This window comes from Miscanthus floridulus, chromosome 5 (genome assembly GCF_019320115.1).
Source record: "Miscanthus floridulus cultivar M001 chromosome 5, ASM1932011v1, whole genome shotgun sequence".
NCBI classification, from domain to species: Eukaryota; Viridiplantae; Streptophyta; class Magnoliopsida; order Poales; family Poaceae; genus Miscanthus; species Miscanthus floridulus.
The window spans coordinates 132842399-132865613 of record NC_089584.1 but is presented as its reverse complement, the minus strand read 5'-3'; the positions used below and the strand labels follow the sequence as shown (position 1 = coordinate 132865613).

The 23215-nt window shown below is 47.0% G+C and overlaps 1 protein-coding gene across 2 annotated transcripts; it reads right to left on the bottom strand.

Moving 5' to 3' along the window:
• Positions 1–16767: 16767 nt before the first annotated feature.
• LOC136450834 (serine/threonine-protein kinase Nek5-like) lies at positions 16768–22923 on the bottom strand. Of its 2 annotated transcripts, XM_066451465.1 has the most exons (15): positions 22588–22923; positions 22037–22273; positions 21885–21951; positions 21725–21790; positions 21596–21642; positions 21465–21510; positions 21298–21378; positions 21178–21220; positions 21038–21087; positions 20764–20845; positions 20638–20687; positions 19444–19517; positions 19226–19277; positions 18510–19124; positions 16768–18425 (listed from the first exon to the last, which is right to left on the bottom strand). In XM_066451465.1, the coding sequence occupies exons 2-15, from the start codon at positions 22132–22134 to the stop codon at positions 16998–17000; spliced, it is 2799 nt and encodes a 932-aa protein (XP_066307562.1). In that variant the 5' UTR covers positions 22135–22273; positions 22588–22923; the 3' UTR covers positions 16768–16997. The 2 variants fall into 2 exon arrangements, with proteins under 2 accessions (XP_066307562.1, XP_066307563.1); XM_066451466.1 differs by lacking the exons at positions 21885–21951; positions 22037–22273; positions 22588–22923 and having other exon boundaries at positions 21298–21388.
• Between the last annotated feature and the right edge of the window lie 292 nt (positions 22924–23215).

The following is a 23215-nucleotide window of genomic DNA, read 5'->3' as shown; positions in this document are numbered from 1 at the left end:
GTCCCAAATTGCTACTCGGAAGGACAAACCGCCATCAGCTACACTGTTTTCTTCAAAGGACGGACGCAGTGCATCCAAGGCGGAAATCAGCAGCACGGCAGGACAACATGGAGCAGAGAAGGCCGGCGGGCATCTGTCTACCCAAGACCGATGTGATGCTGGATATGGTGTTGATCTGCACCGGACAGTCTCAGGACAGGCGACGAGGATCAACCCAGAACTGCCAGATGAAGAAACGAAGCCCACATCACAAGACTTCCTCCAACTACCGCCATGTACATCCTGATACGATGCTGTCGTGGGATTAGCCTACCTCTAATCCCTATCACAAGACTTCCACCAGCTACGACAAGACACACAGGAACTACAAAATATGCCCGGGGGCTGCTCTACTTCACAAACTACCATGTTCATGACCATGAAGGTTTCAACAGAATGTTCAATGGATGAAAACAAGCACTCCGGGAGAGTATTTATAGATCAAAGGAGCGGTGCACATGGACTAGGAGTACCAACAAAATAAGCCTAACAAAGGACACAGTGAAAAGACATGACTCAGTAATAGAAGACTCGGGCGAGAGGGAATAGTACTCGAAGACGAGCATATTCGGAAGAATATACTAGCACAGTACAACCCGTGAACAAAAGGCATTTACACTCAACCACCACCATACAACTACATCTGACAACAGTAGACTATCAAAGAATACGCCAAGACCTCGCATCCGAGTTCTTCCTGAACAAAACAACACGGATGTACGCTCGGAGGCTGCATGCTGCGAAACTACTCGGATGATGGTTTAATCCAAGACTAAAGGGCTGCTTCGGAAAGATGCCGCAAAACTACTCGGATGATGACATAATCCAAGTCTCGGGGACTACTTCAGAACACAAATTTTCAAACAACATAAAGATTCAAGACCCTCCAACTTTTTGTTCCAAATAGCAAGAGGCTCGGGGGCTACACTCAGTGAGTTCACTTTTTCTTCGAAAAAGCGCACGTCACCAAAAGACTTCCTCAACACAGACCACTTCAAGACATTACGACAAAAAGAACCCGGAATGAGCCATATTCGAGTTCTTTTTGATAAAACTTCAACGAACAATCAGAGCAACTTCAAGACAAGATCCTCCAGCTCCTTGTTCCAAATAGCAAGAGGCTCAGGGGCTACAACTAGATGGATGTACTTTTTCTTCAAAAAGCACTCACCACTCGAAGGTCCCAAGAAGCGCTACAAGGTTTCACTCCAGAAAGCACTCGGATGACGTTTGTTCCTACTCAACAAGACCTGAAGGAGCAAAACGAGACTTTCAGAGCTCAACCATGAAGTGCTCAGGGGCTTGTCGATGCGGGACCCACAGGATACCCCGCAAGGGAGAAAGAAGATCTAGTCCAACTAGGATCCTTCCCATGTAATCTTAGTAGTAGTACTATTCAGTAATCCTACTAGGAACCCTCATTATAAACCGACTAGGACCCTGGCCTCCTGACTATATAAAGGAGGGCAGGGCTCCTGGGAAAAAAATAACAGAACAACAATTGTACGACACTTCATAATCAATCCAACGCAGAGGCTAACACCGACTGGACGTAGGGCTGTTACTCGACCATAGTCGAGGGCCTAAACCAGGATAAATCGATTGTCTCTTGCGTTCACCATCGAGTTCTGCATATGCTAAAGCCCGAACATACTGCCTCGGGGACCCCCGTGGCAGGCTATTGGTGGTAAAACATCGACAATAACACCCTCTTTAATGATTCCCCAACAAGCTTTGAAGAAGGCACCCGTGAAGCCATCTGGGCCTGGCGCTTTGTCGGACGGCATGGAATTTATAGTATTTTTTTACCTCATCATGGGAGAAAGGCACGTCCAAGTAGCCCTGGGCATTCGGTACTACCGAACCAAACCGAATCCTTAGTTCTTCGGTTCCTAGGAAAGTCGGTACCGATCGGTTTTCCAAAAAATCGGTACCGACGAAGTTCGGCTTCGGTTAGTTTGGTTCGGTTCCGGTTCCGAACCAAACTAACCGACCAACTCTGGCTTCCAAAAAATCAGCGACTCAGGAGGGCGCGCCAGACTCTGGGCGGGGATGCGGCACCGTGGGAGGTCGACTGTCGTAGGGGGGCGCTGGGACTCCAGGTCTCCGGGAGGCGGGAGTTCGGTTCCTCGGTTAGTTCGGTTCCTCAGTTAATTCGATTAACCGAGGGGAGGAACCGAATTAACCAAACAAATTTTGGTTCTTAGGAAATGGGAACCGAACAGGGAACCGAGATTTTGGTTCTCGGTAAATTCGGTTCGGTTCTTGGTTTTTTTGGTTCGGTTCTCGGTTCTCGGTAAAATTTGCCTAGGGCTACCTCCAAGTCGGAGAGATCATGTTGAGTGTAGCCAAGGGATTGCCAATTGATTATCGAAGTTCTCGGAACCACGGAGCCAATGTGATTTTTAAAATAATCTCCTATCACCTTTTCTTTTTCTTCATGAGCAACCACAGTCCCCCCATCCGTATGCAGACAATGTATGTAATTCTTTCTCCGACGTGCACTGGCTCTAATGTGGAAAAATTTGGTGTTAGCTCCACAACGAATGTATGTGAGCCTCAATCTCTGTCTGATTCTTGATTTTTCAAATGGCTGTGAGCCCCGTGCTATGGTCTTTAAGGCACCGACATAGGTCAAGCTCCATGTCAGTGAGCAACCTATGCTCTTGGGCTGCTTCTAACTGTAACAATACTTCCTTCACTATGGTGAGCTATAGCTTCGTATCCCCTATTTTATCTTTTTTCCAACACTTAATTCCTTTTGCCACACGTGCCACTTTGATATGCAAGCATTTCATAGGAAGAGCAGAGGCGACCGGCCTATTCCAAATGTTTTGGACAAGATCTCGAAAGCCTTCCATCTTAGTCTAGAAATTTTCGAAGCGAAAGGACGTGTTCTAATGGTGGTCAAGCTCTCCCTGCAGTAGTAGCGGGGTATGGTCCGACATGAGCGATGGCAGGGAATACAAGAAGCGTGCGGGGAAGATCAGTTCCCACTCTGGGGTACATAGTAGTCTATCAATTCTAGTGAGCGTCGGGTTCTCCTGTTGATTGCTCCAAGTGAAGCGGCGTCCATTTAGCTTGATTCCTTTGAGCCACAAATGATCAATCGTCGCCCTAAATGCCCCCATGAGGCACTGGTTTAGATTGGAGTTGTTCTTGTCTTCTGCCTGGTAGATGAGATTGAAATCTCCTAGGATGAGCCATCTACTGTGTTGCGGCGGAGGAATGTTCTTCAATTCTTGGAGGAATTGAAGTTTGGCTGCCTCTCCTTGCAGGCCGTATACCACTGTAATTTGCCACTTTATTCCATCCGCCCTCATGTTGATTTGCGTGGTTATAGCGTTTGAGGTAAGTTTAATGTCGGAGAGGTCGAAGAAGTCTTCATTCACAGCAAGGAGAATGCCTCCTCGAGTCTGTTCCGCCGGGAGCACAATATAGGAGTTAACAAATTTTGCTCCTACTGTGCGGCGCACCACATTATGATCCATAACTTACATCTTTGTTTCTTGTAGACATACAATGGTGGCACCAGTGCTTCTCACTAACTCACTCACCGAGTCTTGTCTGGCGTCATCATTCATGCCCCTGACGTTCCAGTTAAGTATTTGGCAATTCAGCTGTGCCATAAAAAAAGCAAGGGACCCCTATTTAAGCATAATCTATGGAGGGAGGCAAGAAGCAAGCCATCTGGGGCTATGGTACTAGCAGGAAGAACAAAGTTAATCACATTGAGACACATGGTCATGAAAGCAGCAAATTGGAGTCGCCAATTCATCTGAATGCCAGTGGCCGTCGGCGTAGTGATACAATGCAAGAGTTTCTTTCATATAGAGCTGTTGCTACAATGAACTGCTAGTTGGAGGAGCCTTCTAGTGTGATGGGGAGGCGACTATAGGCCTCTGGCTATCGCCCCACCCAAGCAACATGACTGGAAGCTCACAAACCAAAGGTGGACTCTAGATGTGAAACTCCTGGAGTGGTGATTGTTTACTATCATTAATACATTGAGTTACCCATCGCCGTCAGTAGCTATCTAAACGTGCGGAGTGGAAAGCGCTGCTGCTGCATCGAGGCCACACAATGTCGTCAGAGCCTTCATGGCGGCGTCGATGAGTGGTCCCTTGAATAGGCTGAAGTAGCGCAGCAACACATCGTCGTGGCTGAGTCCTTCCTCGTTGAGAATGCCAAGCCTTTTCATGAGCACCTGTCTGGCCTTCGCTTGAGTATCACCTCTGGGCCAGTTCATGGCTGCAATACGCACGCTCCTACGTGCCGGAACCATAGCCCTCTTGCGTCGCTGTGGTGGGCTCGCTCGACGCGATGGAACCTGGAAGATGGGTTGGGGCAGAGGGTGTGAGATCCCCTCTAGAAATTCTGACACCGCCATTGCAGTGGCAGGCATGTTGTGGATAGCATCTTGTACCTCTAGTGCTGCGCTGGCCTATGTAACAGAACCGACCAATTATACGAAATTAAGTAACAAAATCATCCGCCAGAGCAGACGATTTAGCAAACTTAAGCCCGTATAACCCGGTAGTCCGTGAAATCACGAAGGATTTCAAACCAACTTACATACCAGCCAAGATCGTAATAAGTTTAGCGGTCACCATCATATATTACATAAAAGTTCGCATCTCAGATACATCAGAGTTTAAACATAGTTATTACAAAACGAGTTCAAATAAAAGTAGCGGAAGCCATTTGTTCAAAACCACACACACTCACACGGAGTTCAAATACAATGCTAGCTATTGATCATCTCCAACAAAAGCATCAGATGAGACGTAAGGAATGACCATGCCCATGGTCCTAAGCATCACCGATCGCAGGATAAAGGCAGTTGATACAGTAGCCGTAATACATCTGCCCATCTGCAACAAGTGGGAATAAAACCCTAAGTACGAGAAGGTACTCAGCTAGACTTACCCGACATAACCGAAAATAAGTGACACCAAGGATTATGAAGGCTTTATAGTAGGGTAGCTGACTCATTTGCAAAGAAAGCATTTTTAGCAATTCAAGAACCTTTCCAAAAGCATTATTGTCAAGTTAATTATTATTAACCTGTCGACTAGATTTGCACCTATACTACAGCAAACATGTGATTGAGCAGATAATGATAACCAATGATCATTAATCAACTTCCATAATGTCATATTCATTATAACTGTCCAAGTGTTCCATTAACATTACTACGATGAAGTAACTCAAGTCAAGTGCTTACTATCCAGGAGTGATGGCGATTCGAATCGATTCCTAACCAGCTGGTGATTTATTCCTTACACAAACCTCACTCACCCGCTAAAGTGAGGTATTGATCACCGAGTCAACTATCCAGGTATCTCGAGTTTGCCAGGAACCACATGAGGCAAGGGATACTTATTCTTGATGGTTATAGCGTTAAGTGGCCTGTAATCTACGCACATTCTCAATGTGCCCTCTTTCTTCTTCACAAACAAGGCGGGACATCCCCATTCAGACTTGCTTGGCCAGATAAACCCCTTTTTCGATAAATCTTCTAGTTGCTTCTTCAGCTCAGCTAATTCATCTAGAGGCATCCGATAGGGTCTCCTTGAAATCGGAGCTATTCCGGGGATTAACTCAATTCCAAACTCAATATCCCTATCCGACGGAAGACCAGGTAGCTCATCCGGGAATACATCTGGAAATTCACACACTACTAGAATCTGATGAATAGGAATGACTGCCGTAGCACATGTCACACTTATAAGGTCTGTTCTCCGAGGCAATGGTACTTGGAAAGTACCCTCACCTAGGGGATCCTTAAGGGTAAGTACCCGACTTCTGGTATCTATGACTCTCCCCAATCCTTCATCCAATTCATCCCTATAATGACATCCAAAACTAGTCCAGGCATAACTATCAAGTTCACTCGGAACTTCCTGCTACCTAATTCAAGGGTTGCCCCTCGAACCATCCGGTTGGTCAAAACATCAGCCCCTGCTGAACTTATACGGTAACCATAACCCAATTCTATGTATAGTTGTTCATGTTTATGTGCAAATGCTTGACTCATAAAAGAATGCGACGATCTAGAATCAAAGAGAACAACTGCAGGGTTTTGGTTGACAGGAAACTTACCAGCGGTTACGGGCTCTCCCTCAGGAATCTCATCCACAGTCGTACTATGTACCCGAGCATTATAGGTCTGCTTCTTCTTGGGCGGATAAGGACAGAATCTTGAGAAGTGGCCGGGTTGGTCACAATTGTAGCAAGGTCCCCTCACTGTCCCAGCAGATCCCACAGCTCCCTTGGAACTGCCTTGTAACGCAGTTACGGCTGCCTTGTTAGACTGTACTGCCATCTTGTAAGGCTTCTGGGGTTCACAGAAGTTTTGACTTCTCTGCTGTGGTGGCCTGAACCTAGCGCCAGGTGCAGATGGACGGTAGGGAGGACGACCTCCCACAGGTGCTCTTGCTTGGGACGGACCACCTTCAAGGGCTCTCTTGCGAGTCTTGGCTGCGGTGCTGGCGTTGTTGTTCTTTTCCTGCTTCAGACAATCGCTGATGAAGTCATTGAATCTGATGTGGTTGTTGGTACCCACATGCTTCATCATCTTTGGATTGAGTCCCCTCTTGAAACTGGCTATTCTCTTAGCATCAGTGTCAACCATGTCGGGAGCATAACGACACAAGTTGTTGAAGGCATGCAAATATTGCGTCACAGTCTGGGTGCCCTGATTCAACGCCAAGAACTCTCCTAACTTTATCTCGGTCAGCCCGGGTGGAATATAAACTCCATGGAAGGCCTCAGCGAACTCTCTCCATGAAATCTGAGCATTTGGAGGGAAGGTGGTGCGATGGTGCTTCCACCACATTCCCACTGGTCCTTGCAACTGATGTGCAGCATACTCCGTTTTCAATACCTCAGTCATCCTCAACACACGGAATTTATCTTCCATAGTGTTGATCCATTCCTCAGCATCAAGTAGCTCTGTTGCTTCCTTGAATATTGGCGGCCCGGTGTCCATAAAATCTTTGAAGCTGCTATATTGGTTCACTCCAATGCCACCACCCTGATTGTTACCGCGTTGAACGTTGTTGGCGATGGTACACAGAAAATCCTCTATGTTCTTCTAGGATTGTTCCGCGTTGCGCTGACTCCCAAGCAACTGTGCGAGGAACATCTCTGGGGTAAACGGGGGAGGAGGTGGCAAATGCGGTTCATGGGGAGGCTCATTGTTGTTGCCGTGGTTTCCACCACCACCATCGGTCCTCGCACCATTAGCACCGGTCTCAGCGGCCTCATACGTGGTACGGCGAGTATTTGTCATCTGCATATTTCAGCAACAAGTAATGATTGAGTGAAGCTGTAATAATTGCGAGTGAAGGAAAAATTATGTCGTACTGAATTTACTGGAGAGAATAAATTCATATAATAAAACAGAGGCACAACAATCGCATCCCAATTAAAACAACATCACTTAATCAAATTACTTCAACAGCAAACATCGCGTCCATACAACCAAATTGCCAGCATACATACACTGGACTTTTATGCGTTTAGATATCGCATTCTTAATCAAATTCCAACCACGTGCCAAGTCTCATGATTCTAAAGCAAGATACATTAGGTTACATGCCAACAAAAGAAAGGTCATCGCGACAGGACCTAGATACTAGCGCAAGGCAACTAGCCTACTCCTCGGGGCCGTCATCGGGATCGGAGACGTCACCATCGCCCCTAGGTGAAACTACAGGCTCGTCCTCGTTGTCGTCGTCGATGTCCATGCCAGTGGCGTCTGGTGGAGCATATGGGCCAACCCCATTGTAGAGCGCGTGAAACTCCTTGTGCAGGTTGCCGTTGTACTCCTCTAGCTCATCGACCCTCTGCAGCAGAAGGTCCCTCTCGTCCTAGGCTTCATTCCTTTCCTGGACCAACTATCCAATCATGCGGTCTGCATTGTTGTTGGCTTGAGTCAACGTATGCACCCGCTGCATAGCTCTATCACCTCTCTCAACCGCCTAGTTCCGCTGTAAGTTCATATCAGCCAACTGCTCCTGCAAACTAGCTATAGCACATGCCTGTCTCTTCTTCTGCTTTCTCCCCTTGAGCTTATCCTGACCACATAAGCCAGTCAAAGTCTAGTAGGTACTCTCGAGACCCTCATATGCTCTGATGGCAGCGAACATAGCACTCATAGCCTGATTGTCACTAGCCTGTCCCTCAACTGGACCTCTGACCAAGGCACTTCCCTGAGGCTAAACCCAAATGACATCACGAGGATCATCCCTAGGAAAGGTGTCAGCTAGAGCTGCTGCAAGCTCATTGGGAAATCTGCTCATGATATCCCTGATGACACGGAAGGCTGCTCCCTCTACACCCTCAGCAGGAGTGCGACCCTCAAACTCCAAGTGCCAACCATCCCAATCTGGAGCATCACCGAGAGCAGGAACCATGATCTCTACCACCACAAGTCCATCCTCTGCTAACTGGCTCTCATTCCAAGAGTACATCGATTCTTGACCCTCTGGGTACCCCACATCATGGAGCACTCTCCAAAGCAAGGTCGGCATGCCAAACTCGCTCAAGAAGGTGTCCGTGGTGCGGTGCTCCCTCAGGGCCAACGGACGTCGAGGTGCTCTTCCTCCGGTGGACTTACGGGTGGTCTGCTTCGTGCGGGCCATCTGTAGCAAAAGTTCTTTTATTACCCTGGGGAAACATATTTTAGGTGATACAACTTTTATCAAAATAAGATAATCAATTTATAAGGGGAGGAATGCATGACATGAATGAAATGCACAAGTAATATGATGTATGTACGTGCCGTACGTTCTCACAAACTTATGAAATAAATAATTTCTAGCGACGAATTCGGTGGCATACCAACGATCTCTCAAATACGTAGCTAATACGTTCTACACGATAGCGTTGTTATGTACCTGCAGAAGATTCATTTCAACCCAATTCCCAATGAATGCATAAAAGCAGTAAATTTTTATCTACACGCTCTACACAAATCCCCAGATACGTGTACAACGGTAGTAACTACCCGAACCATCATCCTATTGACGGCATCGCCTCAACAGACAGAATACCTACACATGAGATACCTTTGTAAAACATGCGTAGAATATGTAATTACTCCAGCATCATATAAACATTCACCCTAGATCGGCGGTGTATCCGATCATGCTCTCACAACTCACACTTACCGAGGCGTAGAGGCAATTGATCCATACACTACCACTCAAACGAGTGGCACTCATACAATAGCACGCCGTATGAGCGACGAAAGAGAAATATGATGCAAGAACCCCAAGTCAGTACTTAATTAAGCCACCTAGAGTCCTTAACTGGGCATAAAGGATATGACCACTAGCACACTTTATAGTTTGTAAATCACGTTTTTCAAATGCCTTTTTGTTTTAAATACACTTATGAACAGTAACACGCTAAACCATGCTCTGATGCCAGCTGTAACAGAACCGACCAATTATACGAAATTAAGTAAGAAAATCATCCGCCAGAGCAGACGATTTAGCAAACTTAAGACCGTATAACCCGGTAGTCCGTGAAATCACGAAGGATTTCAAACCAACTTACATACCAGCCAAGATCGTAATAAGTTTAGCGGTCACCATCATATATTACATAAAAGTTCGCATCTCAGATACATCAGAGTTTAAACATAGTTATTACAAAACGAGTTCAAATAAAAGTAGCGGAAGCCATTTGTTCAAAACCACACACACTCACACGGAGTTCAAATACAATGCCAGCTATTGATCATCTCCAACAAAAGCATCAGACGAGACGTAAGGAATGACCATGCCCATGGTCCTAAGCATCACCCATCATAGGATAAAGGTAGTTGATACAGTAGCCATAATACATCTACCCATCTGCAACAAGTGGGAATAAAACCCTGAGTACGAGAAGGTACTCAGCTAGACTTACCCGACATAACCGAAAATAAGTGACACCAAGGATTATGAAGGCTTTATAGTAGGGTAGCTGACTCATTTGCAAAGAAAGCATTTTTAGCAATTCAAGAACCTTTCCAAAAGCATTATTGTCAAGTTAATTATTATTAACCTGTCGACTAGATTTGCACCTATACTAGAGCAAACATGTGATTGAGCAGATAATGATAACCAATGATCATTAATCAACTTCCATAATGTCATATTCATTATAACTGTCCAAGTGTTCCATTAACATTACTACGATGAAGTAACTCAAGTCAAGTGCTTACTATCCAGGAGCGATGGCGATTCGAATCGATTCCTAACCAGCTGGTGATTTATTCCTTACACAAACCTCACTCACCCGCTAAAGTGAGGTATTGATCACCGAGTCAACTATCCAGGTATCTCGAGTTTGCTAGGAACCACATGTACCCGGGGGCCGACCGACTGCACTTTGGTCTTATCATCTCGCCCCCGTGTCCTACCACACCTGCTCCGGCACAGTGCGCTACGGGCAATCTACTCGGCCCGAATAATCTCCCAGCTTCGCGGTTGGAAGGTACTTTATCCGACCAGCTAAATGTAAGGCATGTGTTCAACATGACTTGAGGCCCAACAATGGTCGGTCCTTAATCGACACAGACGGAAAGCACTATAGTTCAAAACTCTGTAAGTCTCCGTCCGGTCTCAACTTCATTTAACACTTAGTTATACCATGACTACATAGTTATCCAAGCAGATCCAGGTAACCACCTATAGCTCGCAGGTGACAGGAAATCACTCGACTTCTACCGGTCTAAGCCAGCTAAGCATTGACTCGACTGCGGATACCAGGGTAACAAGGATATAGTATAACACAGGTAGACAAGGTATAATGCAGCAACGGTTGCAAACAACTCCTGAACGTAATGCATCAATTAAAGTAAAGCATTTAATTAATAATTGCAAACCGGGAGAAAATGCTCCGGGGCTTGCCTCCCTCGAAGGAGCTCGGGCGGTGATCGGGGCACTCCGGAAGTTCCTCAACGTCCTCCTCGTCGGCTTCGGGCACTTCCTGCGGCTGCACCTCGAGGTGCTCCTCGGGCTCCTCGGGTATGACGACTGGGTTCTTGGTTTGCGATCCTGTATGATGCAATGTGCATAAGTGCTTATGCAATCGGTGCATCGGATGAGATGAATACAATGGATATGCTTGAATGCAAGGTAGTCAACATCATCCAAGAACATATACTACAAGCACATGTCATCTACTGCATTCTCTTCTACTACTAATATGCTAAGTCAACACATCTTATTAAATGCTTCAAAGATACACCAAAGCTTCACTAATTTCTTAATCACACATAAAGCAACACTTGATTAAACCCTAATTAATAATAGGTTTGAATAGTAACATCTATTTTTATTGCTTAGAAAAATCTTAGAAAATTACCATAGCACAGTACTACCCTAAGTAGTCTACCATCAGATTTTCATGGTATTTGAATGAGTGGATTAGCCTACACAAAAATAACAAGCTATGGCATGATTATGAACATGAAAATACTTTGTACTGTGAAAAGTGTCAAACAACAGAGGAAATATTTTTCCTATGTTCTACACAGCAAATAATCATTGTACAAAAATTATAAAAATTATCACATGCCTGTTTTATACAAATTTTGCTCTCTAGCAAAAATAACAAAAATCAGCCATTAAAGACACTTGAACTACACCTCATACTTTTTCTACAGCACATGCATGACACATATTTTTCCTAGGAAGTACATTACATAAGAAGATTAACAAACTTGGAATCATATTTTTCTGAAGCCTATAGGTTTTTCTACACATTTTTCAAGTTATCAGCAATATCAAGGATTAAATAAAGCTCTACAGAAAAGTATCTCAAAAATGACATGCAATATTTTTATCATGTAGATCTCGTGACAAGGAACCTAGCAAAATTGGTTTCAATAGATTTGGAGCAAATTTGAGTATACAAACATTTTCCAAATCATTTCTCTTTCCAAATAATAAAAGAAAAACTGAAAACGAAAACTTCCTATTACTACTGGGCCAGCCCGTGGAAACCAACTGGCCCATGGCCACACTCGGCCTGCTCAGACCGAGCGAAGGGGAGGGCAGCGGCCTGGCTCGGGGCTTCGGCCCAAGCCAGTCTGGCCCAGCTCGGCCGAGGCAAGGAGCCACGCCGGCGTCGAGATGCCACGGCGGCGCGGACTCTGCCAGCAGGCCGGCGGTCGTTGCCGGCCGGGTCAGGGCAAGCGAGCAAGCGCGCGGGGTTCGCAAGCGAGTGCCGAACTTGAGCAGGCAACTAGAAAAGGGTGGAGGAGGGGAGGAAGGATGCGTTCCACGGCGGCCGAGCACGGCGGCGCCATGCCTGACGGCGGCGAAGCGCGCAAAAAGGCTCTACCATGGCTCAAAGGCGCCACAACCGCGAGCACTAGGTGCCAGAGAGCGAGGCGGAGCTGCTGGTGGGCGGAATCGAGGAATGAGGCGCGGGAGGAGGAGCACGTCGCCGGCGTCGACTGCGGCGCTCGGTGGCAGAGCTCGCTGCGCTGCTGCGAAGGCGAAGGGAGGAGACGAAGGAAAAGAAAAATGGATGGGCGAGCGGTTTTGGTAGGCGCGCGGGGGCTTAAGGTGTGGCCAGCGGTGCCAGGATGGCCGCGGCATGTGGCCGCGCGGTCAGGAGTCCGGCGACGGGTGGCGCCACATGGCGGTAAGCTTCTGCCGGCGTCAGGACGCAGGCGCACGAGTGCGGGCGAGTGGGAGGCGCGGCGTGGGCTTGGGCCGGCAAGGCAACTGCTGGGCCAGGGCGAAGCGCGCGGCGCTGTGGATCGAGACCGTGAGCGGGCCAGAAGGGAGGCGGCGGCCTGTTAAGCGAAAATGAAATAATTTTCTTTTATTTCCCAAATAAACAGAACTCAAATTCCATTTTGAGCCATTTAAAAGCATTTTCACAAATTGGTGTAAAAATGAAATTTGTTCCATTTTTCAATATCTACAACTTTTCTTTTATGACCAAAGTCCAATTCTTGATAGATTTTGAATTATAAAATTAAAATCAATTTTAACTCAAAACCCTAATTTTGGAGAATTATTTTTAAAGCAGAATTTGGCAATAATTTCAATACAAACTTTGCTCCAAAAATTGCGCTAAATAATTCTAGATGATTTACAATCATAGCCAAACATGTTTTACTAACCTAGCAAGCATAATTTGGGCAAAAGCAACTCCAAACAAGTGTATGCAACATTCACGTTTCACGAGCATGTTTCGTATGTTTCGAAGCAGGGTTTCAGTTATTATTTACATGATTAGGCATGTATGATTAGGATGCTTGATGATGCGTGATATGCATGATTTGTAGTGCCTAAATGCTGGCATAACACCGGGGTGTTACAGGCTACTCCAGATGTTGCCGCTGGAGTCTGTTTGCCATGCGTTGACGGCGCGAGCAGGTGGTGGCCGGTCCGCGGGCGCAACGTCTGGAGTAGATGAGTCCAGGGCGGAACCGCACCACCTGTGCGCTCCCTGCTGGTTGCGCCTGTAGCCGGTGTGGGGGAGCACTTGGCCGCCTGGAGTAGACACGTCCCGTGCAGAAGCGGTGTTCTGCAGCAAGGTGTGAGCGCTGTTGTGTCGCGATGCCAGGGTCACTGTCGGGGAGAACTTGCAATTCAGACGAGCATGAGAAAGGTGCAGCGGCCGTCAGCGGATCTGATGAAGAGTTGTTTAGTGATGCGCCGTTAGGTTGGGCATCCAGCATCCAGGTTGGAGAGGTTGTGGGTGGGTAGTCATTGCCTAATCATCCAATTGACTTTGGTTAGCACGCACCTTGGGAGGACTTGGCGATGGGTCATGGTTGTCGTCGTTGCCACCACTGAAGTCAGGCGACTTGTATCGTAGGCGTGGCGAGGCAACGGGGACTTTGAGCACGCCGTTGTGGGCCTCGGCTCCGATCGCGTGTGCCTGTGGGACCTACGGTGGGACATCCGCTCCCTGCTCCGACCCTGGGTTCGGCGATGGACATCCACCGGGCGACCGGGGTCAGCGGGCTTAGCGAGCTGCTGTCGAGTCCTCCTATTGTCGCCTGCATTGTTGCTTGGGGCAGAGAGGCGAGTGCCATGGCCAGCAGCGACGTTGTCTAGAGGGCATCGACGACCTCCGTGCTCGGGGCTCCGGTGTCGATGACCACCGTGCCTCGACTCCGAACGCTCCCGCTCCCGGTCCTTGGGCACACGCGAAAGGCTATGGGTGAGGCACCAGTACCAGTTGTCGCCCTGACGTTCATGACACCCACGACGGTCGTCGTCGTCGCGACGGTTACCGCGGACGTTAGTAGGTGGAGGGTCGTGGGGTCACACGGCGTCCTCTCCCCATCAACGACACCATAGTGCCACGTGTATTCACGGGGAGCAGCAACACGTCCATCTCTTCCTGGTGGGTCCTCCACTAGGTCAAGGTGCACCAGCACCCTGAAGGTGAGTCCTTGACGGCCACGAGCATCTTGTGAACTGTGAAACTCTACTTTCCTGCATGACAAGGTTAGCTAGGTTACCTTTGGAATGTCGGACGGGTTGTGCGTCCATGCCCAGACATAGAGTGCCCTGGTGTCCTCTCGGTCCAGCGAAGACTTCTCGACGTAGTCAAGGTCACAAGCTCTGGCGACTGCCCTCTTGGCAATGCTCTCATTCCAGGCGTGAAGTGGGATGCCCTCCGGGCACAGATGAACATTGTACTTGAGGTCACAGATGTCGCCGTGCGTGACCAGCTGCCACGGCCTTGTGTGGATGTCGAGATTGCGATAGGGGAAGGTCCCCCTGGGCCACAGCCTCATCACGGTGGTGCTGGTGCTTGAAGTCAATGAAGAAGTCCTCAGGGAAGTGCTTGACGACGGTGACATCCTCCGGGCGAACCGGAAATTGGTGGCAGATGGCCCTCTGGCTCCACCACCGGACGGTTCCCCCCCCAGCCAGGCTACCATGCCATGCATGGAGAGGCGGTCGAGCTCGTGGTCCATGTCATCAACGAAGAAGGCCACAACACAGGTGTCCAGAGGCGGACAGAGGGGTCCCTGGGCCTGGCCATCGCGGGTCCTTCCCAGAGGGGGGAAGTTGATGTCGTCGAATGGTGGAGGAGCAACCTTGGGCAGGGGAGCTTGTTGTCGGGAGGATGAAGGTCTGCCTTTGCACACTCTGCTTTTATGCCCCCAGTGGCCACAAGAGAAGCACTGCACCGGGTCCCTGCAGTCCGCCGCAACGTGGCCAGGGGAGAGACATCTGAAGCATTTACCTCTCATGCGCCTCAGCAGTTCATCGCTGTGGTGGTAATGCGCCGATTTGACCTCGGTGGTTGAGGGAGTTGAATGCATTGTGCCTTTGAACTCAGGGAGACGCCACCAGCGCCTCGGGCGCACCATGGACCAACCACCATGCGCCGATTTGACCTCGGTGGTTGAGGGAGTTGAATGCGCCCCATCGGCCTGCTGGCTCGCCCTGGTGACTGCCCTGAGCCACCCCCCCTCGGGAAGGAAAACCACCATCAATGCAGGGCGCTGCAGCCTGGAGGGGGTGAGTTGAATGCTCAGCGGATGGAGCACCAGAGGCATGCTTCACTGCTGTGGATCTGAGGCAAGATTTCGTGGACGAAGTGCTGTTGGAGTAGTAACACCTCACAGAATGGTTGCAGAGGGGGGAAGCGAACTTCACGCGCTTACCAGACGTGCTCCCGTTCTTGTCCGACGCGCCGGAAGCAACAGCGGGCGCGTCGAGCCGGATTTCCGGCCCCACGGCGACTGATTTGGGGACTGGGCGACGGGGAGGCGACGCACGGGGCGTCAGGCGGCGGGAGACGGACTCGATCTGTGGCTGTGGGGCACTGCTAGCTGGGCGAGTGGGATGAGGAGGACGGCCGCGGGGTGGGGAACGCGCTGTAGCGCACGACGACTGGGGGCCGCGGCCGGCGGCGGTGGATCTGGGCTGGGGAGTGGCATGCGGGCACGGGGGCGGGGGCGGGGGCGGAGCAGGAGCAGGGGAGCGTAACGGTTCCATAGAAGATTGCACCCAGTCCTTGAACTCCACTTTTGCTCTGCCATTGCCAACGACCGAAAAAGGATAATCTAGAAAATGGAAACTTGCAGTGAAATGGAACTTTCCCCTTCCAAAGGTGTTCTGCGCCAGGCAATGAGGTTTGGCCATGAAAGAACCCAGAGTAAAGTGAATACGAGTCTCCTGGCCAATGTGTCCATGATGACTAATGGCATTACTCAGCACTAATACAGAGCATTTGGGCTTGGTAGGAGACTACCAGTAGCAGCGGCGGCAGGCAGCCATTCAACAGCAAGAGGTTCAAAGCCAGCGGGCCACACAGGCCGGCTGAAATAGCAAAGTTGCGAAGCTGCTTGGGAAGAAATGGAGCTCCAACTGCAACCAGGTAGTAAGGCTACAGCCTACAGCTCGTGTGAGCATCACTTATAACAAGGGAAGACTTGTAAGCTTGTATGGTGTAGGTTCTGTGGTTTCAGTAGTCGGAAATGAAGGAATAATATAATTACTGCAGAAAAAATGCAACTCTGCCTGAACAAAAAAGAGTTGTGTGCGTCTGATGCTAAAACCAGCTTACTAAATAGCCACAAACTGTTATCAAAATGCCTATATGTGGGGTGTTCTAAGAGTAGTTGATAAATTAATTATACTGACAACAAATGCAAAAACACAATTTTGTACATTTTCTTGGTAGAATTCGGATAGTTTCAGAAGAGAACGCAGGCAAAACAATAATTGATCAAATTAGTCTTTCTATTACTTCAATCGTGTAAATTTTAACACCATTTCTGGCATGTCTTATTTTCTGTTCACAAATCTGGGCTATTTACAACATGTGCTGTAAAGAATGAACAACTATCGAAATGGAAACAGGGGACACACGATACCAAGAAGCCAAGAAGAAGACAATCATTGCATATTCAGAGCACAAACAGAAATCAACCAAAACAAAAAGGGTGGCGCAAAGGCTATGTGTAGTCACATTGAACTGCGGCTTGCTTCGTCATTCATCATGCCTTTGAAACTTTTAGCCAACCATATTGCTGTTTCTCGAGGGGACACCTTGGCCTTCCCAAATGGCTTTAGAACAATCGCAAGCTCCTCCAGCCTACTGTGTTCCAATAACTCTGCAGAAAGCTCTAAGAGCCCTTCGAGAGCCTCAGCTCGCTGCCTGAAGGATGTCACATCTAGTATTTCCTTAGCCGGAGCTGCTTCCTGCTTAAACCCATTGTTTGTCTCCAGAGTACTAAAATTTCCTTCCGGTATGGTGGGCAATTTTATCGCATCTGTACTGGCTGGTTTCTGAAAGGTAGTATTAGCTTCTGCTAAATTTGGATTCACTGTAGCAGAATCTATAGGTCCAGAAGGTATCAGATTTGGCTCGATACTTCTTACACCTATCTCTTCTCTTACCATGTTAAGACGCTTGTCAACATCAATGCTCTCTGATCCGGTTTCTTTTACTGCCTGCTCACCATTGACACGGAAACTGCTGTGGCTTATGACATGTATGATGTCCTCAACTGGAGGAGGGTTTAAATGAGGACCTGATGGTTTCTCTGATGACTGAGTGGGAGTGGATCCTCTGCCTGGTTCAGTGTTCATCGCTGTTGTTGGGACAAAGGAAGAAAGATCTGGTACTGATGAAAGCAGTTCCTGCACTGTGAACTTGTCTTCATCACTTGGTACAGTAACTGTGTCACTGCACTGACCCACTTGACTGGAGGGCATTCCATCCTTGCAAATAATCTCTTGTTCAGTAATATCAGAAGGTTGCACCATGGCTGCGCTTAGACTAATAGCACCGTTACTAGTAATTTTCTTCTCACAATTGGTTGTGTTGACCTCTGAACTTGCTTTACTTTTTATGTCATGCTTTTGTATGACAGTGTCAGGTATCAAACATTTGCAGGATGGGACCAAATAGGTTGGTGAGTCAGGTTCAGACGGTTCAGACTGGTTGGTATTTTCAGCATAACCAGTCGTAGAACTGGAGCAAGCACTGCTGTCTTCCTTGGTTGCTAAAGCCCTAGGTGGAGCAGATTTTGCTCGTGAATTGCCTGTTTTTCTCTGAAGATCTTCCAGATGACTTGGAGGAACAATTGGAACACTTGGAAGTTCCACAAGAGCATTGCTTGGACTATGGGTAGGCCGACAAGGACTCCTTGGATGCTCTGCCATGACCTTATTGTGAGCTCGCTTTACCCCAGTGTGTTGACGGCTTGGACTTGCTACTCCTTGCCTCCGAGCAGGAATACTGGTGCATCTAATCAAAATGGGCGGTGTTCTGTTCCTAACCTTCCCTGCAGCTGCATCAACAGCTTCTCCAACCTGCTTGGCAGGGTGTGGATGTAGCAGCTCATCTACTTTAATTTTAACCTTTGGAGAATGCTCAATAATTGGTGACTGCGAGATGGAACCAGAAAAGAATTAGCAAACACAGAGAAGTGGATTTAAGGCTTTTAGCACAAGAAAACCATTTATCCTTACCAAATGCTTCAAGGGAGGAGATGCGTGTCCTCGTTTCACAGGTTCACAGCTTGCATTTGCTGATTCATGTGACATAACTTCACTAGATCTTGAACTGGAGGAAATATCACTTTGCTTTGAGTCGTCAGATGAGCGTTCTCTATTGCTAAGTGAATTTAGCTTTACACGGCTAGCTCTCACAGGAGAATTGCTTTCCCTAAACTTGCTCTCCTCTCTTAGAGTTGTCAGTATCTTCTTAATTATCTTTGGCTGCTTATTCTCATGTCTGGGATGATGATTATCTTGTACGGATTTTGATGAATCTTGTCTCTCGAGTTCAGGACAGGCAGTGTATTTATGGCTCTGAAGATCAGTAGTTTCAGCACCCTCAGTCTCAATGGTGTTGTTGGAACTTGAGGCTAGTCCTGACGCATTTATTTCACTTGATTGTATACTATCCATATCACTGCCAGTTCCAGAAATGCTACTACACTGACTCCCAGACATACTTCTCTGACTGCTCCGTGAATTGGTGACAGGTTTCTCTGGTGATCGACTAGGATGTAATATATCAGCAAATGGACGGTACTGATTTACATAAGGTTGCAGGTATGGATTTTTTATAATCTCGGATGCCTGTTAACAAAAATGTAACAAATACTCTAAGAATCTTATAAATGTGGGTGGCAAACAAGTATTGCAGTTGCAGGGGAGGTATCTATTGCATTGTAGCTTACAGTAGGCCGATGTTCAGGACTCTTCCTCAACATGCTTTTGATAAGTGCTTTCCTGCATTCAACAGTAAAATGGGATTATTAGCTGGCCATACACTGGATAATGTTTCCAAACATTAGAGAAACTGCTATGACCTTGAATTCATGTCCAAACAAGATGGATGGAAAACTTTTATATATGTCCAATTTCATTGCCAAATGTACAGTTCAGGTGTACTTACATAGATGAAGAATAGCAAGTAGGCAAAGGGCCAATGGAGGAGCGATTTATCTTACTTATCAGCCCAACCATATCCTGAAAGAAACATGGAGTAATCTTAAGCTTACCTCAACTTCTATAGTTTTGAAATTAATAACACCACATAGTAAAATACGAAAAGGCGGAGAGATGAGATGAAACTGAGGCACAACAGCATTAAAGTGCAGTCGAAAAAAACTGGTATATGCAATTTTTTATTCAAAACTTCCATCTAATTTCATGCTCTAACATGTATTAGTTTAAATGCAACGCACTCAAACTCTGACCTCTTGCATACATTTTGGAAGCCATGAGACATAAACTTTCAATCATTCACAGAAGTCAGGAATGAATTCCTGGATGGATCATGAAGAACTTTGATCCAATATGTTATGAACCTGAAAGATAAACTTATCCTTGTCTTGTATAATGCTTCACATAGCATGCCCATGTCATGTGCATTCGCAAATACATAAAGAGGGGAACCAAGTAGGCAGAGAGAGAAGGTCTGAGGGTGACAAACGCCAAGCAAAAGCCAGAGCCACAGGCTGAAGAGGTCAATGGTCTTTTTTGGCCACTGATAAAATGAAAGTGATAGAAGAACTGAAAGCGGCATAGATGCTAATGCCAGAACCCCTCAATGGAAGATGCTCAGTCACTCTTCCCTACTAAGGCTTGGGTCTGAATCCTGAAAACCATATAGTTCTAGCTTATCTTTCATTTTCGATAGCAGCATGCTTAGCTAATACCTTAATTTCGATGGACTCTAATCACTCTGATCCTTCCAGTATGCAGTTTAGGGACTTCCTGCATCAATTGGCATGTCATCTTTTCTATAAATCTGTGTATGACACACATGCTCATTTTCCTAGTTGATTGGCTTACACGTTAATAAGTTATAAAAAGGATGTGATTTTTTTTCTCAAACATGCGTGAGAGCTGCGTAATATTTCATTAATTGGTAGAAAACGGTCCGATTACATGCCGAATCCATGGCTTGATTAGTGGTTTGTTACACTCGCACCCATGTATCTATGGAAAGAAGGATGTGGTTCAAAGATGGGACCTGAACACAAATTGACAGCATCCACTAGCAGACAAATATTCAAATCATCTCTGTATGGAAACTAGTGTTAAATAATGATACGCGAGGAGTATAAGCCAAATAAGAACTCACAAAAGCCTTGAAAGCAGGTCGATGAGCAGCCATCCCATACATACAACATCCTGCAAAGACAACAGTTAAAACAGGCATCTAATATTAATATATTTAAACATCTCTTCATATGTAAGAAATTATTACCAAGAGACCATATATCTGACTTGAATCCGTAAGGAATGTCTGCAAGCAACTCTGGGCACATGTAATTTGGTGTTCCCACAACCTAAGAAGCATCATTATAGAAAATAAGATTCTGAGAACAGACAAGGCAGCTAACATAATGAAAGCAGAAAAACAGACAAGGATTAGTCAAACATGTGGTTCAAGTTTTCATTAGGACTTTAGAATAGAAACAAACAGAAATGAAGGACAAGTGTTGAAACAAGAAACAAAGGAAATAAGAGAAAAAGATTACCGAAGAGGCTAAATCATCTGCCTTTAAAGTCTTGGCCAGGCCAAAATCTCCTGCAAGTGAAATGAGATATTAAAACCACAAAAATGAAGCATTGCAAAACATGTAGAGTTATTATATTTGAAATAGCATGGGAAACTAACCAAGACGAATATCCTGTTCTTTGGTAAGAAATATGTTTGAGCACTGCCAAAAAAAAGAAAAGAGGTCAACACTGAATCCTGCTTCTTAAACTGACAGCATCTCTATTCTTTGTCACTTACCTTGAGATCTCGATGCAAAACAAAGTTTGAATGCAAGTAGTCAACAGCTAATGCCAATTGCGCAAACCATTTCAGTAGTTTCTGTAGGTCACTAAGAAACAGTTAGCACATATTTCCAAATTGTTTTCTTGATACGTGCAAAGAAGGAACTGAAAAATTATAGCAACCTCCTCTGGGAAGTATGTCCCATTCGCTTTTTTCATGAATTCAGCCCTGCCAAAGAGGAACATAATTAGACAAAAAGAGTCTATCACAAAAGCAGTAGAATAGCTAGTTCAAACAAGCACATGGTACTCACATATCGCCACCTTCACAGTATCCCGTCACAATGCAAACATAGCAGCCCTATCAAAACTCATGTGTTGAGGTAACAGAGGATGGAACCCAATAAAACGCAAATACAGGAGCATGTTCCTGAAGAACCAACCTTCTCAACCCATGCCTCCTTGAACTCAACGATATAAGGATGTTGCAATCGAGCAATAAGAGCCATCTGCAATTTCCATTACCTCTATCAGTTCACTGAAGACAGTTCAAACTGACAACAAACAAACGAAAAAGTGCATGGAAATTTCTGTTCTGCTGACCTCTTGGTGAGCAGACTTGCGACATCGCTCTGTCTGCCTTGCAAGACGTATTTTCTTCAACACATACCTGCAGTAGCAAAGCAAACAGCTGTCAACTAGGCAAATTCACGGGGAAACAGACTCAGTAACTAAACTGAACCAAGGCATCATACTTCTTTTTCTCTGTCTTGTGGTTGACGAGGATGGCAGCACCAAAGGCGCCGCGACCAATCTGCTCCATGACCTCGTACTGATCCATCCGTGACTCCATGGCTCCCAACCACTCAACACAGCTGCTAAATCTCCAGAGCAGCAACACGCGCTTGCAAAACTTCAGCCTCTAACATCAGAACATCTGGCATGTCCCGTACGCGCCACAACTCCAATCAGCCCCGTAACCTCGGCGATTTCTGCAGAAACCGTCGGAACAGGCGTGAATCAAGCAGCTTCAGTGCAGGCTCCGCAGTTCAAATTTGAACAAAACCGAGCCCCTGTTCCATCCAATCCAATCATAATCCTAGAACCACCTACTAACTCAATCACATAAGGCAATCGAAGGAAAACATTACGCCACGAAAACCCATGGATGAAGAAGTTGAGCAACCGTACTACGCACGCACGGGAAAAGCGCACCCATCCCTCACAGGAAAGCTAGAAGTTTATCAACTGTACCGCGCACAGTTCCCACCAACCACCACCGCTCCGCTCGGGGCAGGGACCTTACCGCTGGCGGGCCTCTCTCCACCGACATTGGCCACAGGCGGGGCGCTCCAGCCGCCGCTCCACGGCGACGGACTCTCCCACTCCGACCGAGCCCCTCGCCCGCCGCCGGCGACGCGGTGGGACCGTGCGCGCGTCGCCGACGTCTCCGGCCTCCGCGGCTGCGCTCCGCGCTCAAGGTGTGGTGCCGCGGCCTCCGCTGCTGTGCTGGGGGAGGATTTGGTGTAGCCTTTGATCTGGCGTCTCGTTTTTGGTCTGGTGTGTGCTGTTGGTTGGTTATTTAAATCCGGATATGGGTAGGAGGAGGCGGCGCTTATATATGCGCCTTCCGTCCGCCATGAGCCACCGCGGGTTAGTGATGAGAGGTCACTAGTACTGCTTGACAGCGACGCGCGGAGAGATCATCTCTCGCTATAAAATTAAGAGAGGTCACTAGTACTGATTCGGGTTGGAATGGAGAGCAATTTTTTTCTTCCATAAACAGTGGTTGCTGCTGTGCGATCGAATTCGGCACAAATTCATTTATTTATTCTTATAATGATCCAATTGCCAACGAACATGTAACCTAGACTCTCAACCTGAATAATTTTGGCGTGCTCTTTAAACTGATGAGATGTCCCCATCACGTTGCC